General features: G+C 36.7%; 1 protein-coding gene across 3 annotated transcripts in view; it reads left to right on the plus strand.

The window, feature by feature from the left end:
* cacna2d1 (calcium voltage-gated channel auxiliary subunit alpha2delta 1) overlaps window positions 1-16,373 on the plus strand; it is a 119,437-nt gene that overhangs the window by 83,388 nt on the left and 19,676 nt on the right. For all 3 annotated transcript variants that reach the window (XM_089116335.1, XM_039650403.2, XM_089116336.1), the window contains exons 19-22: window positions 7,591-7,662; window positions 8,325-8,396; window positions 8,479-8,540; window positions 8,652-8,728. In XM_089116335.1, the coding sequence (XP_088972461.1) occupies window positions 7,591-7,662; window positions 8,325-8,396; window positions 8,479-8,540; window positions 8,652-8,728 (283 nt within the window). The remainder of the gene's footprint in view (window positions 1-7,590; window positions 7,663-8,324; window positions 8,397-8,478; window positions 8,541-8,651; window positions 8,729-16,373) is intronic.

Here is a 16,373-nt window from a genome sequence, read left to right on the forward strand (position 1 = left end):
GTTAAGGAGGAAAATGCATTAAATATATTATGTCTGGTCGGACATAGATTGCAAATCGTTTAGACATTTTCTGATTTAGGCTCAACATGTAATCGTATGAGTGCAGGGCTCAATGATAAGGATGACTCGGGGGGCCAGTGTAAGATCTTATGTTCATTGTAAACATTTGGTTTAGTTTGATGTATTTATGTTATGTAATTATGGTAATTGATAGATGTATCCAATGTAACGTTATCTAGCCTGCTAATGTAGTACTTTGTTGGAATTTGTTTGCGAATTTGATTTTGATAGTAATGGAAGTAATAATATTAATAATAATATTAACCAATTCAGCATAATAGAATGATTTCAGAAGGATCGTGTGATACTGAAGACTGGAGTAATACGTTTTATTTATAAATAAAAATAATATGTTTTATTTATAAAGCGCGAGCTGACAGAGCAAGCTGATATGTAAATTTGCAAGTCATCGGCATAACAGTTGATAGCTGAGACCATAACTATGGATAATGTGACCAAGAGGTAGCAAATAAATATTGAACAAAAATGGTCCAAGAACAGAGCCTTGAGGGACACCTTGAGAGAGAGGGAAAAAAATTAAAGATTTGAAGTTTTGAATAGAAATAAAACATTGTCTATCAATGATATGATATATACAAATTATATACAAATATATACATATACTGTATATAATATATACAAATTATATAAACAAAGATAAAGCACTACCCGTGATACTGAGAAGTAAGTATCTGATGAGGTACAGTGTCAAAGGCTGCTACTAAGTCAAGCATTATGAGAACAAAAAGACAACCAAAATCAGCAGATATTAGGGGGTCATTAGTAATTTTTACGAATGCTGTTTCAGTGCTGTGGCCTGACCGAAAGCCAGATTGATGGGGATCAAGAATATTGTTAGCAAAGAGATGAGCTTGTAGCTGCCAGGCAACTACTTTTTCAAGCAGCTTAGAAATGAAAGGAAGATTAGATATAGGTCTGAAATTATTCCTAACAGAAGAATCTAGCCCTGGTTTCTTTAAAACTGAAGTGACCACAGCAATTTTTAATGATAGCAGGACAGACCCAGAAGAAATAGAACAGTTGATCAAATGAGCAATAGGAGATGAGATAACAGATAGTCAGGTTTTATGAAGTGAGGTGCTGGATCTAAATGACAAGTAGATAAGTAGCTTGAGCAATTAGTTCACTAACAGAGGATGGGATGGTAAGAGTAAAGCTAAAGAGGATGTGTTTTATGGGCTGAGGTGATGACCAGTTAGAGGAAACATCTGTTTGATGAAAATGTTTCACAAAAAGTGGAGAAAGGAGTTGCAGAGGTCAACTGAGCCATATGGTGCGTTAAAGAGTTAACACGTTTTGGTAATTATGGAGGAGTTGGTATACTGTGCATGTGACATTAAGAGCAGACTTTTATATTTTAGCTGGTGAGTTTTAACATTGTGATAATTAATTGTGGTTCGTGAAAAGGTTTAGGAAGAAGGAAATCAAATCTAACTGTTATCAGCTTATTATCAGAAATACCGGTTTGTGAGCCAAAGTCAGAGACAATATTAATTCCTGAAGTGCAAACAAGATCAAATGTGTGACCACAGCAGTGAGTAGAAAAGTTGGCATGTTGTACAAGACTGCAATTATCCAAAGTTAGTGCAAGGTCATTGGTACTAGAACAAGGGGGAGTCAAAGGGGATATTGAAATCACCAAGCAGGATAACATAAGAGGATACAGCATAAGCCAGCAAATTCAGCTTTGGCATCACATGAATAAATGGCATTTTATAAATTTGATTGGAATTTAAAATAATTAGAATTGTGAAATTATAATAATTTTTCAAAATCTTATACAAAAAAATCAACAATCTTTAACAGTAGTGTGTGTGTGTGTGTATGAAGAGTTCAGATGCAAAAGCCTCTGAATGCCATTTGAAATTTTCTTCTTTAATGACGATTTTTTATCAAACTTGTATATATAAGTTCAGTAATTTCACTTAAATAACAATTAATAGGTAATCTTCATTGCCATTTAAGTGAAATCACTGAACTTAAATATACAAGTTTGATAAAAATGATCATCCAGAAGAAAATTTCAAATGGCACTTAGAGGCTTTTGCATCTGAACTCTTCATATACGTATATATATATATATATATATATATATATATATATATATATTTACTGTATATAATACAATATAATACAAGATTCAATATAACAAAATTATATTATATTTTTGAGATATTTTATTTGAGAGATTTCTTCACTCTTTCAGCTGTCTATGCTTGAGGACGGCTGTTTTGTGAATCGGGCCAAGTGCTGAAACATGTCAGTGTTATTGCTGAAATTTTAGGTCAGAGACATACAATGGTTGCTGTTAAACATATACACAAAAATAACGAAGCTCCAGGTCTTATATATGGAGAGCATTAACTTCAGTCCACAAGCCTGTCAAATCAAACATACAGAACACATTTCCATCCTTGGCGTCAGTAAGAACGAGTATTATGACATATTTCCATCCTACCCCAAAGATCCATCCTCCAGCTTTTGGTTTAAAAGAAACAACATAGACTCTGAGGTTCCTTCCCCTCTTTGTCGCTTCGTATGGGGAAAGCCTTTGAAAACCCTTTACCGAAACAAACTCGTAACATACTTTGCAAACAATGCCCTTTTTAATGAGCTCATCTATATTGGTAAAGGCAATAAAAATGCAAGTGCCATTACAAACATAAACGCCAGTGTTATTGCTCCCAGCGGACTCCATGTGCGGAACGGTTGGTTTTACTTTAGTTTGGCGAGCCGACTCTGATCACATCTGAAGGCTTGATCTCTCAAGGACAGATGTTGAGATGCGATCGGGTACGGCCGCAGATCAAGCAGGCTGATTGAGAGAGACACATAGGCATGGATTGAATCTCTGAACCATGGATGCCGTACTTAACCCTGAGCAGCGCTGATATGCAAACACAAACCCCTAAACCATGGGGTGCCAGATCTACTGGAAACAGTTCAAAGTGTTCCACCAGTATCCAACGGTGCAAAACACATGACTGAATTTGTCGGCTAAAGTTAAGAGAAAGCGACCACTTCGAACGAACTTTGGAGAGTCTTTCAGGGAGACTTTGAACACTGCAGGAAGAGCTAATTTGATTTTGACAGTGTAGAAATTGAACAAACCTCTCTTAGTATGTCAGCCATATGTTGTCTGCTCGCCAGAGAGCCAAATAACTGTATTCGAACAGTAGGAAGGCCTACACGATGAGAAACGATTTATAGTGTGCACTTTTATGTCTTTGAAAACTTCTCATCTATAATGGATTGCCTTGTTTTACAATAGCAGCATTGTTAACAAGTGTGGTCGCTTTCAATGCTTAAGTCTGTTTTTGGCACCCATGTTTCCATGCACTGAAATCCTCTCCATATATTTCATTAGAACAGGATTCAGAGCCATCACCACAGGCTAAGTAAAAAGCTGATTCTTTCGTTCCCTGAGGTGAGACCATGCAAACTGTGGTAGATTCAGTTCGTCTTAGCATAGAAACAGAGATAAATAGTGCTAAATAGCTCTTTATATTTGTAGTATGATGTCTAGTATGCTTAAATCTTAGAGGTCTTGTAGTGTCTTTATGAGCTCATTTGTTCCAGAACTCAAAATCTCTGGGTATATGAAAGTTGTGCATAACACATGTGATTGAATGCAATCATTTTTTTTTTTTTTTTTTAAATGATTGCATACATATAATTTGATCAGTTTAAAAGTTTGGGGTACAATTTTTCATGTTTCTGTGCTAAGGCTGCATTTGGTCATTATGAGTAAAAAAACAGTAATATTGTGAAATGTTATTTTTAAAATATTTTTATTTTATATTTTCAGCAGCCATTACTCTAGTAATCAGTGTCACATAATTCTTCAGAAATCATATTAAAAAAAAATTATGCTCATTTAGTATTATTCAGTTGAAAATAGTTGTGCTGCTTAATATGTTTTATAGAAACTGATGCTTTTTCCAAAAAAAAAAATAATAATAATAATAATAATTTGAAATACAATTTTTATAGCTATTTAAATGTCTGTACTGTCTTCTTTGATGATTAAATGCATCCTTTCTAAATTAAAGTTTAATAAAAAAAAATACTGAACCCAAACTTTTTTACTGTTGTTGCAGATATAAACAAATAATTATTCATTTGTACATATGCATTTATTTATACACACACACACACACATACATAGTGCGAGCCAGCATTCAAAACACAGCATATGCTTATGATCAGTTATGCTGGTGTATTAAGCAGTGATATGACTTCAGTAAATGTGTGTAATGGCTATCAGGAGTGCTAGCATGCCATCTGATGTTTGTTTGTGTCTACAGAGTGAGAGTTCACTGAGATATTTCCTGTCTGGCGGATCAGAAAGATAATGTGTTTTATTTGTTCCAACCGTTACCAGATATACTGGAGAGTTCAGCCTAATGTAGCACGTTCAGCACTTGCATCCAATGCATATCTCAAGCATTTGGTATTCATGTCATGTGCTTGTAATCTTAAAGGCTTCAGTAATGATTTCTTCATACGGCAGGCCTGTGTTCTCACTTGACCTCCATTTGTAATGCGAACAACAAAAAGATGATTTACTGTCCAAGTGAAAGCACACGAGTGAAAAATGAGAAGGAGAAAAGGGAAAGGAAAACATTTGCTGAAACGGTACATTGCCTGTCCCACAGTGGCGTTATGGGGAAATGGACATGCCTGACATGTTTCGGCAAATTCTGCTGCTTTTTTTGGCTCATAATTGGCCAAAAGTTGCCTTTTTCTAATTTTAGCTTTTCCTTCCCAGTATTAATTACTACTAATATAGTATCACATAGATTTGTCATATGTTTTGTGTACAGGCATTGCCTGTGTATTTCTGGATAAGGGGGGATTTGGGTGGGACTCACTGGAACTTGTATAAATCTTTCTTTCCTGTTTATAAAAATACTGCTGCCTGGTCAACATATTCGGCATTAAAGATGTTTGGACTGCATGGCAACTCGTAAGATTCTTTGACAGCTTTTTAAAATCATATTTTATGCATTATATATATATATATTATAGTATATCAACCAAGTGTCCATTTATTTTAAACAAAAATACACAAACAAAACATTGTAGACGTATTTATTTTATGTGTGTTTAGTGAGGGATAAATATCCAGTTTTAGGGGACTTTATTCAAGCATTTAAATTTTAAGTTTTCTCAACAAGAAAAGTGCACGATTAACAGAATGGATGCTTTTTAAATTGGTGACACTTATATACTCAGTCCATGAGTTCTGTATCTCTCTCTTCTGTGATTAGTGTGATAATAGGGTTAGTCACGTGACACTCAGTGGTGTGCAATTATCAACATAAACAGCAACACCCACATCAGCAGTGACATGACGACTGACGTTGGTGCAATTCAAGCGCAGGATATCATAGCGCATGGCACATGGAAAAATAGTTTACATTTTTTCACAGTCTACATAAGAAGTGCCAACCATCATATGTTTTCATATGTCTCTCTCACGCTCTGCTAGATTGAGGCATGATGCCGACACATGTCAGTCATATCTGGACGATATGTGAGTTCCCCCGGGGGGGCGGTAGTGGCGCAGAGGGTGACCCCGACACTTTGAAATCCCTCCTCAGTTTTGTCTGTCTCTCATTATGCGCCTGCTTTCATATTCAGTCCTTTCCCTTTGATTTCCTTTTCATTTCTTTCTCATTTATACTGTTTCTTTCTTTCTTTCTTTCTTTCTTTCTTTCTTTCTTTCTTTCTTTCTTTCTTTCTTTCTTTCTTTCTGTAATCTGATTGTTTTGTCTCATCACTGTTTTTGATTCTCAAATGTTTGTTCTCCTCTTCCTCATCTCTGTTCTTGTTCACGCTTGCTCTGCTCTCTGCATTTTACATGTAAGATTCCGACTGCCTTATTTCACGTTATTGTGTTTTTTTTATTCTTATTATTTAGTTCTTTGTTAATGTGTACAAGGTTAATGTGACGAGCAATACAGATGAATGAAATCATTCGTTTCTAAGAGCAAAACATTGTTTCATTGACTTTACAGAAACAGAATATATGACCTCATAAACTGGAACGAGCCTCAGTTCTGTTAAGCAACACGGATTTTAATATCTACATGGTTCTTGCACAAAAACATGAATCATAATTTAACAACCACAATGTAATGAAATAGGTATTCACGAGAACTAACAAGTTTACAAATTTTCTGCACTTTATATTTTATAATACAATACCTGCACTGGAAAAAATATTGTTGGTTTAACCAACACTATCTCACGACCAATTCGTACGAATTCGATGCATGATTAAAAAGTGTCTAATTCGTACTAATTCGTACGACCTCACTCGTACTAATTTGTACGATTTGTCTAAACCCACGTGATGGTTAGGTTTAGGGGCGGGGTCAGGGGTAGGTCATTCGTACGAATTCATACGAGTTGGCCAATTCGTAAAATATGTACGATTTAGCAAAATCGTATTAATTCGTACGAGTGAGGTCGTATGAATTGTTACGAATTAGCCACTTTTTAATCATTCGTCGAATTCGTACGACTTGGTCGTGAGATCGGGTTGGTTTAACTTAAAAAATTAAATAACCTGGTTGCCTTAATTTTAAGTTCATTGAAATGGAAAAAGTGAGTTAATACAATGAAGGAGATTGATTTAATCATCAGAAACTCAAAATTATATGTTGTCTAAACTAAATTAATTAATTATTTATTTATTTAAGTTGATTTGACAAAAGAGAAAATGTTGTGATTACTAATCATGTAAAGATTTTTTTTTTTTTTTTTTTTTTACAGTGAATTGCATTTTTAACCCAAATTTGGGTTCAAACCCATCATTTTGTTTATAGTGTACCTTAGGCAACTCACTGTAAAACAATCTTTTCATCTTAAATAATTTATTTAGTTCAGATAACATATAATTTTGCATTTCTGATGATTAATCATTTTCCTTCATTGTATTAACTCACTTTTCCATTTCAATGAACTTGAAATTTTAAGGCAACCAGGTTACTTACTTTAAGTTAAACCAACAATATTTTTTACATTATGTTTTTAGATTTATGTAATCTGGTTTGAAAAGTCTGAAAAAAAGAGAAAATGATATTTTTTCGGAGGTATTCACTTATATAATATATATATATATATAAATATTCACTTTTTAGTGTGCAGAAACAATCTTCTACTCACATGCTCTACATTTCTATATCATTCAAAAATGTGAATGTTTATGAAAGGGGGACACAAAGGAGATTAAATGTAAATAAAATACAGATTTGTTCCCCCCCAAGAAAGTATTGTTTAATTTATTTTCTTCCTTCTCTGTGTAGAAGGACATATTAATCAGATTTATGCCTCCGTAAATGAACTTTTTAAACACTGTATATTTCTATAGCTCAACAGAAACTTTCACTGTGATTTATTGTAGACCTGGAATACATTAACACTCAATCCAAAGCTGAAAGTAAACTACAGGAAGAGAGAGAGAGAGAAATGTTAACAGAATTTGGTTCTCCTCTTTAGAACCCCAAATTCCAGGAACCTGTTACACTGGATTTTCTCGATGCAGAGCTGGAAAATGATATTAAAGTCCAGGTATTGCATAACACACACATACAAACACACAATAACATGATCTCACCATTATTATTTTATTGCTATATTGATGAAACACCTGCAAGGTTTTTATTCAGTGTGCAAACTCTTGCATTATGGTGTGTCAGTACTTATAAATGTGCTGATTTGTAAGTTGTGATAGAATAGAATAGAATAGAATAGAATAGAATAGAATAGAATAGAATAGAATAGAATAGAATAGAATAGAATAGAATGGAATGGATGTCTGAGTTTCTTGAAGAACTGTTTAAACCATTTAATTTACAAAACGTGCTGAAAAGCCCCTTTTGCTCATGGGATGCATATTTAGCATAGATAGTAAGGATTTATGTGAGTAGTTGACATTAAGTCTGACCACACAAGTCAAGGAACATGTATTTTGTTGCACAAAATGAAATGTAATTGCAGATGAAAATATACATTAGTATTCAATGAGCTCAAGGAAATATGTTACAGTAATTTCTTTACTAAAATGCTCCAACATTTTTGATGTTATCATAGTTTTTGGATACTATTATGGTAGTAAATTGACAATGGTAGACACCTCTGTGATTCAACGTATCTTTAAATTGACCATGTAAATACCGGAGTATATGAATATGGTGTTGATATATTAACACTGACCTTCTGATCTCTCTCAGATACGGACTTTGATGATTGACAGAGACCCTGGGGAGAAAACGATCGAAACGCTTGTGAAATCTCAAGATGAGGTGTGTATATCTTCTATAATTATTCTTCTGTACCATATTTGGTCCATATATGGTTCAGTTATACCTTTCGTTCCAATATCAGAGATACATTGATCGAGGAATCAGGACATACACCTGGGCACCAGTTAACGGGACAGATTACAGGTTTGAAGTCTGAGTTATGGCATTACCACTGCAAAGTGTTTCCTAACTCCCATATGTATTTGTATGTATAAAACACGTTGTCTTTTTATTCTCTGTGTGGGTGTTCTGCAGCCTGGCCTTGGTCTTGCCTGAATACAGTCTGCATTACATCGAGGCAAACCTGGGGAACACCATAAAACAAGCCATGTGTGAGTACCGCCTGTTCGCCCAGAACATACAAACCTGCTCCCCACGTTGAGCAAACACACTATCATTTATTAAAAAGATCAGATAGAGCCTTCGGTATGCAAAGCTATTGTTTTATGAAATAGCTGAGACCGCTTGCAAATATTTTTCATCGGCTCGCGAGAGAGATCTGCCTGTTTGTGTGTGTGTGTGAGAGTGTGACCTCGATTGTCAGGGCTGCTCTCTGTATTAAACTGAGGTCCAGCTGGTCTCCACCCATCCTGAGCAGTGTAGCCAGACGTTTGATCTGACTCTCCCTAGTACACAGGGGCCCCGGCTGGGAAGAGAGACTGCTAACGCTCCCTCCCCTCTGGACATGTGCTGTTGAGGTCCAGATCTGCACACATACACAGACGCTCAGCTCATTTAGAGGAATATTCCAGGTTAAGCTCTATTGATAGCATGTGGCTTGCTGTCAATTTGGCAGAAAAAAAATGACTTCAGCTTGTACCTCGTTGCCCCATAGACTTTTATTTCTGTATCATTTTTTTTTGTTTGCTTTTATAAACCCAGGTACACGTCAAACTTATTTCCAGTGGTAATTGACAGATGCTGTCGATAAAGCTTAACTTGTACTTAAGCCAGAACATTTCCTTTTAGGAATAGTTCACCCAGAAATGAAAATTGCCATTATTTACTGACTCTTGTGTGGTTCCAAACCTGCATTCTGTTATTTTTCTGGAAAACATAAAAGGAGAAGATTTATGTTGCTCCTTTTTATATAACAAAAGTTCATAGTTTAAAAAGAAAAAAATCATTATACTTGTATATGCAGTCTATATGGTTCCTGCCTGTCTTTTGAAGCCTTATGAACAGACCAGAGTCATTATGGTCATGCTAATCAGTGATGTGAATTCGAGAACCAGATCAGTCTGGTTCTTAAACTGGTTCATGAAAAGAACCGGATCAAAAGAAAGATTTGTTTCCGATTCAGATGAAAAATGTCAGAATGTTGAATAAATAATGAAATGTTTTGCCCCTTCTTTGGGTGAACTATTTATTTAAAACAATGAAGATAAACAATCATGCACACACACATTTATTCTTCGTAAGTGGACATGTGCAAAACTAAGTTTTTCTGTGATCTCTCCTTTCTGTCTTTCAATCTTTAAATGACAGCACAATGGGGCAAGTACTATCTCTCTGTCTGTCTTTTAAAGTTCTGTCACTGTACGTTCTCTGGATTTTACCCCGTGTTATTGAAATTATTTACATTTATTTAAGCATGAGTTTAAGTTTGAGTTCTATGCTTAATGCTTTTGTTTGTTTGAGTTGCCTCATTTTTTTAATGCATGGTCTGTGCAAAATCAGTCAATTAATTGCTGACAGTGTTTGGTGCTTGTCTAAACATGCATGCACAGTTAGATATATGTTTAAAAAAGATGTCCAAATAAAAGATTTCAATTTTTATTATCCATGCAAATATAAACCAGCACTAATTGCTAGGGTATTCTTGTTGACTTCCAGAATTTTGCTTTGTGGTTGTTAAGTTGTTCTGAGCAGTGTTGTTTTTACTATTATAGTGTCTATTATATATATATATATATATATATATATATATATATATATATATATATATATATATATATATTAAACCTCATTTTAATTTAAGGTTTAGTCATTTTTGTTGTGTGCTTTTGTAATTTTGATAAAAAAATTTTTTAGTTCTACTTAGCTTTATTTTTTTTTTCATTTATATCTAGTTATTTTAGTATTTCAACTTATTTCAGTTAATTGTCAATTAAAGTCCCCATGAAATCAAAATTGACCATACTTACTTTGTTTGCCTAAATTGATAGTTTTGTGGTGAACAATTCATACATGCAAGTCAATCCACACACAAAAAAAATTTGGCTTCGTAATCTTTAATCAAATTTTGAAAATGCCCCTCTGCTTTGGAGGACCTTGCCCGATGACGTAGGCTTTACGGTTTGGGTGTCTCCTTAACATCCATAACCACGCTCCTCCAACTGTGTGTTTGCGAGCGCCGAGCGAGCATTGATTGACAGCGTGTGTAAACTTGCGTCATCCTCTATTTCAGAATGAAACACCCATTTTTCTAGATCCAATCAGGTTCTAGTTGGAAAAAAAGCCATGCCCACTATTTTGCCTCATTTAGTATTCCGTTTCTCTCAGAAATACGTCACAACACTGGAGAAAAGTCGTTTGCAACTTCTCGTTCACGGGGACTTTAACATTTATACTTTTCATTTACTTTTAAGTATTTTAAGTTTACATTTTACTCTAATAATTATATTTTCTGCTTTATTTTAATTACCAAGATTTATTTTTTTGTTTTACCTAACTCTTTCCCTGTTATTTACAGAATTTTCACAATCCATATTTTCACTTTTATATGGTATGGTGTGCTATAATGCATCGTCTGAAAGAGTACAGAATATCCGAATCAAAACACAGGCCAAGAAGAAGCATAAATATGGAACAGAAGCATTGCTTATGTAAATGTAAAATGATGCATTCATCAAACGTTAAACAGCATGTAAATCAAAACTGTTTGATGTTGCCAAATTAATTGTCGACACAGGGTGCGATATAGGACTGTTTAAGCTTTGGGGGTGTTGATGGACTCGATCTACTCCATTTATGTTTTGATCATTGCTCTGAATTGTTTCTTTTCTTAATAAAGTAGAGGCTCTGTTCTTTCTTTTGATATAATGTATATTCATACAACAAAATATTCTGGGGGCCATGACATTTTTTGTGACATTTCACACTGTCAGTTTTTGGGAATGACAACTGCATTTACTTTTAGGTATAAGTCCTGAAATGTCCCGTTCACACAGCAACTTGCAGTAGCGTCTTGAATATTGTCTATATGAACATGCAACAAGAGTCAAGTCTGTACTCTCTAACCAGTAACCAAAGCAATATCAAACATTGTGACTTTCATAAGTCTTATAACATTTAACATAACAAGAGTCCAAGGCTTCCATTACGCAATACACAGTAGACATGCGTTTGTGCATCGGTTGTCACTCCTGTAAATAACCAAACTGTGTGTGAATGTAACCGTATTAAGGACTAAACTACAGGAAAACCGTATTCTGCTGTCTTGTGAAGTTGGTCAATAACAACATTAGTTGAGTGGTTCTCACTGTAGCTTGTTGATATGCGGTTGCTCAGCCTTTTCTCATCCCAAGACATCATCTAACTGACGCTTTTGACCATACGTCAACATCCGACGTTTTAGGGCACCCTTTAACGTCAGTTAGATGACGCTATCTAACCCTAACCATACCCCAGACCTAAACCCACGTCATCTAACTGATGCTAAAGGTAAAGCGTCAGTTAGATGACGTCTTGGGATGAGAATGTGTTGGGTTGCTGGGTGGTTTCCAGGGCCTTTCTATACATTACAATGGTATGCAAAGTAGTTACTAGTCATTGCTAAATTGTTGTTAAGGTGAACTTGGGTGGTTACTGACCCAATTAAAAAGACCCCACCAAAACGTCTCTATGATATTCCGTTCCCTAGATATGGTACAGGTCCCTCCTTTGATTTATATAGATAATCACAAGCCCAATTTCTTTGAAAAGTAATTGCACACCTCTCCTCAACAAGCCTTAAGATTTGATGTATCATTCAGGTCTGTGGCGCTAAGGATTGTGAGATGAATTATGAGTTTTATTCTTGCAACACTGCACAGGGGCCGTGTAGAAGGATCATACTAGAATGCAGAGCTCTGAGCCAGAAACATTTTTCTCCTTCTCACTGTTCATCACCGTCATTATTTTAGCATAACAGTGCTTTGTAAGATCACATAGCTTTAACTTTAGTCATTACAAGCAAGAAAGCCAGCAAAGGAAATTTAAGCTTGTGAACCAATGAGTAAAGCAGGTTTGGAAGACTGGAAGGGGCCACAGAAGGTCATATTGTGGCTTGTAAGCAGTAGCGTTCAGCTACTTAATGCAAGTTATAATTGTTCATCTAATTTATTACGTGTTTGTGTGTTAATGTGCTAAAACTGCATTTCTGTCTTCTGGAGTGTGCTACCGCAGATATGGGTATCTCTTTATCTCTCTACTTCCCTATGTTCCCTTTCTCTCCATTTCTTGTTGTAAAGGATCCTGGCACAGGTTTATAGGCTCGTAAAGAGGCAGGTCCATATGGTTATTGAGAAAGGGGAAAGAGGCAGCGGTGCAGAGGTTAGGTCTTTGTGGTGGTCTTCAGAGTGCTCCTGGATACCTTAGAAGCCCAATTCCACGGTTTGGGAGCTCCACGGGGCTTGTTTGACCAAAGCCGAAAGCCGAATGTAAACTTCAGACAGGCAGAACGAGAGAAGTGTGGCTTTTGGGAGCCATGTAGAGCAAATAATGAGAAGAACAGGTGAACGCTGAGTTCTCTCGAGGGACATGTCCTTATGGCTGGCTGTAACCAAAAACTGTGATGATGCACTTGGCTGCTTGGACCGCAAACCCTCGACTAGATTGGATCTTACATGTTCTGGTTGTTTAGGCTTGATTTGCCTCATTGTGTTTGTCACCAAGTACCCAGAAAGTGTTTGTTGGAGATCAGAGTTGCGTTAGTTTAAAAAAAGAAAATAATCTGAAATGGTGTGAATTATATTGACAGCAAATTCAGTGCAGATGTGAAGTCTTTAAGTTATTGACACATTGACCGAAGCTTCAAACACCCATTTGTACACAAACAAGGGTATAACACCACCCTGTTTTGACACATATACAGAGACCATATTATCGTATTATGTGGGCCTAGCAGATAAAAGATACGATAATCGGTAGAGCCATCAAAATAGTCGAACATTAGGATTGTTGGAAGAGGAGAATTTGGTCCAAAATTGGCCTGCTTTATCAGTCAAAAGAGCCTATACCATCAAAGGTCTGTGATATTCTGGAATCTAGATAAATAAAATGAAAAAAAATAGGGTTCTTCAAATTTGGCCCTGGAATCTTTATTCTCACTGTCCCACAGAATTTAGCTCCAACCCAAATCAAACTCACCTGCCTATAATAACTTTCTAACAATCACGAAGACCTTTATTTGCTTGTTTGGGTGTTTTTAATTAGGGTTGGATTTAAACTGCATGATGGTGGACCTCCAGGGCCAGATTTGATGAACACTGGGGAAAAAAAAGAAAAGAAAATAGTCCTGGCTCTAAAATTCCATTCAATGAGCCTTATTTGAAGCTGTTTTAAATTAGCCAGAATATATGTAGTACATTCAGTAATGCATGGCATCTCATTGCTTTAGTTAGTGAAAGTATGTACTACCACTATTGGAATTATACTTATTCTTTTGATTCATAATCATATTCAAACTTTCTGAACAATTGCCTCAAACATTAGCCAAGAACACAATGTTGTGCACACAAAAGGCCATCAATTCTCAATAATACAATTAAATACATCTGAATATTTTGAGCTACTGTCTTAAGTTGCCTACAGTAGCTTTTTTGTTTATATGATTTTATTACATTCACAGTCAATTTTCAATGTTCTAACAAAAAATATTGTTAACCCTTTGTTTGGCTTGGTAAATGGGCAGTCCGGAAGTTTCTAGACATAGCAACGTCTGTATGATGAGATGGTCTGGTTCTGTTTTGGTTTGTGAGGTAATTTCCTGGCTGATTGCTTGTGTACCTTTGATGAACAAAGAGAGTTTGATGTGACTTCACCAAACACTGGCTGACCTTTTTTTTCTGATCGTGAATACTGCATGCCAATTTGTTCAACCATCATGTCATTTGATGTTTTCATCAAGCATCAGAATTATTTTACCATGCCTGCCAAACTGTCCACTCACTCCTCTCGTAACTCTCTGTGTTGAATGGAAATGACTGTCTGCATCCATTTCTTCACGACTATAATCTCAAACTCGCGCCTTTGTTGTGTGTCCAGGCTTTGGCTTAATCTAAAACCGCCATTGTCACCATGTGCATGTTTTATATGAAATTCTGTTTTCAGAGTATCCAGTTTACAATGTTGGATATCTTTTGGGACTGTGATGGACTGTGGTAACTTTGTCTTTCTCTTTGTCTTTTGATTGTTTGGATTTTCACCACAGGGAACAAGGGCAAGTACTGCACCCCCCTCTTCTAAGATCTTCACGTTTTATTACATTCTTCAGTTATTGTACCATTTTACTTTCAAAGTCATTTGCATGCATCTTTTCCTGTTTTTTTTCAGAGCAGTCATGTCACATCTATATATGTGAAATTAAAATAATCTGTTACTTCTCATGAGTGCATTTCAAATCAGTTTTTTAATCTATAAACATTTGCATGTTGTTAATTGTATTTTTTTTTCAGTTTCTCCTGTAACATTTGTTCTGTCCAATCAACTGACATGGGTTTTTATGCTAATACAGATAACATCTCAGGTTACGACAGTAACCCATGTTCCCTGAGAACAGGGAACGAGACACTGCGTCAAATTACATTTTGGGGATCCTTTCGTCTGAAGGGACTGTTCGGTAGGCAGGCCTCGAAGCATGGCAAGGAGACGCAGTGTCTCTTTCCCTGTTCTCAGGGAATATAGGATACAGACATAACCTGAGGCCTTCTCTTTCGAAAGGTAACTTGCACTGAGTCAAATGACACTTTGGGGAAAAATATACCCACACCGCCATGCTAAGGGGAGTGAATGCCAAGTAGCAGTGACAACTGTCCGAACCAGCAAATTCAAATGAAATGCTAGAACCACTCACCCACAGGTAACACTGGACTGTCGATGACAGCATTCCCTATGGTCAAAGTCCAAGCTATTAGCCTCACAGGAAAACCTACGTAAACATGGTTAAATGAAATGCCTACCTGGGCCTGCTCAAAGGCCTAGGACCACAACTTCAATTAGAAGGGGTCCTTTCTAAGGAATGTGGCTAGGGAATCCGACGGAACCCCTGCCAATCACTATTCAGGGGAACATACTCACCCCGAAATGCCACAAAGACGGCCTGACCTGGCATCAGTTACATACACACTTAGTCTGGCCACTTCCTGTCTGTCCGAAGACAGAGCCTCTGGACACTTGCCTTTAGGTAAGACATCCAACCTGAGGGACTGCGAAGCTGGCAGTGAACCACTGAGCCCGGATCTCAGAGACGGGATATCCAGGAGAGTATGACTTAGCAGGATCTACCCAGTGTTTGTGTTTCAAAACACTAAGGAGACCTGTGAGGGCTTAAGGGCTGCTCTAACTGGAAGGCGAGAGGCCTATGACCTTCTGACCTGACTCAGGAATCCATGTGCTCATATTGACCCTCGGTGAGGGGAGCACATGGTCCACCTGGTAGGTAAACCAGGCTGTAGGCAGGAAAGAGGTTCCGGGAGGGAAACAGTAGCAGAGAATGAACAATTTAGTTGAGCCAGGACGCAAGTTCGCCTTCAGCAGCTGCCTGATAAGGGAGGCTTGGTGGGACCTGCTACCTGATAAACACAACCTGAGGGAAATCACCTTCCGTGAGGTATATTGCCCGATACTAAGTCAGGCTAGCTTTCCAGTTTCCTATCCTTGGGCTTGCCTCCAGGAAGGCCTGGTAAGGCCTACAACCTGACAGCCACAGTATCTAGGAGCTCCCATTCAGGGAGGCCTGGTGAGGCCTACTACCTGTGAGTCACAGCATGTGGG

This window comes from Pimephales promelas, chromosome 10 (assembly GCF_988280905.1).
Source record: "Pimephales promelas chromosome 10, fPimPro1.hap1.1, whole genome shotgun sequence".
NCBI lineage: Eukaryota > Metazoa > Chordata > Actinopteri > Cypriniformes > Leuciscidae > Pimephales > Pimephales promelas.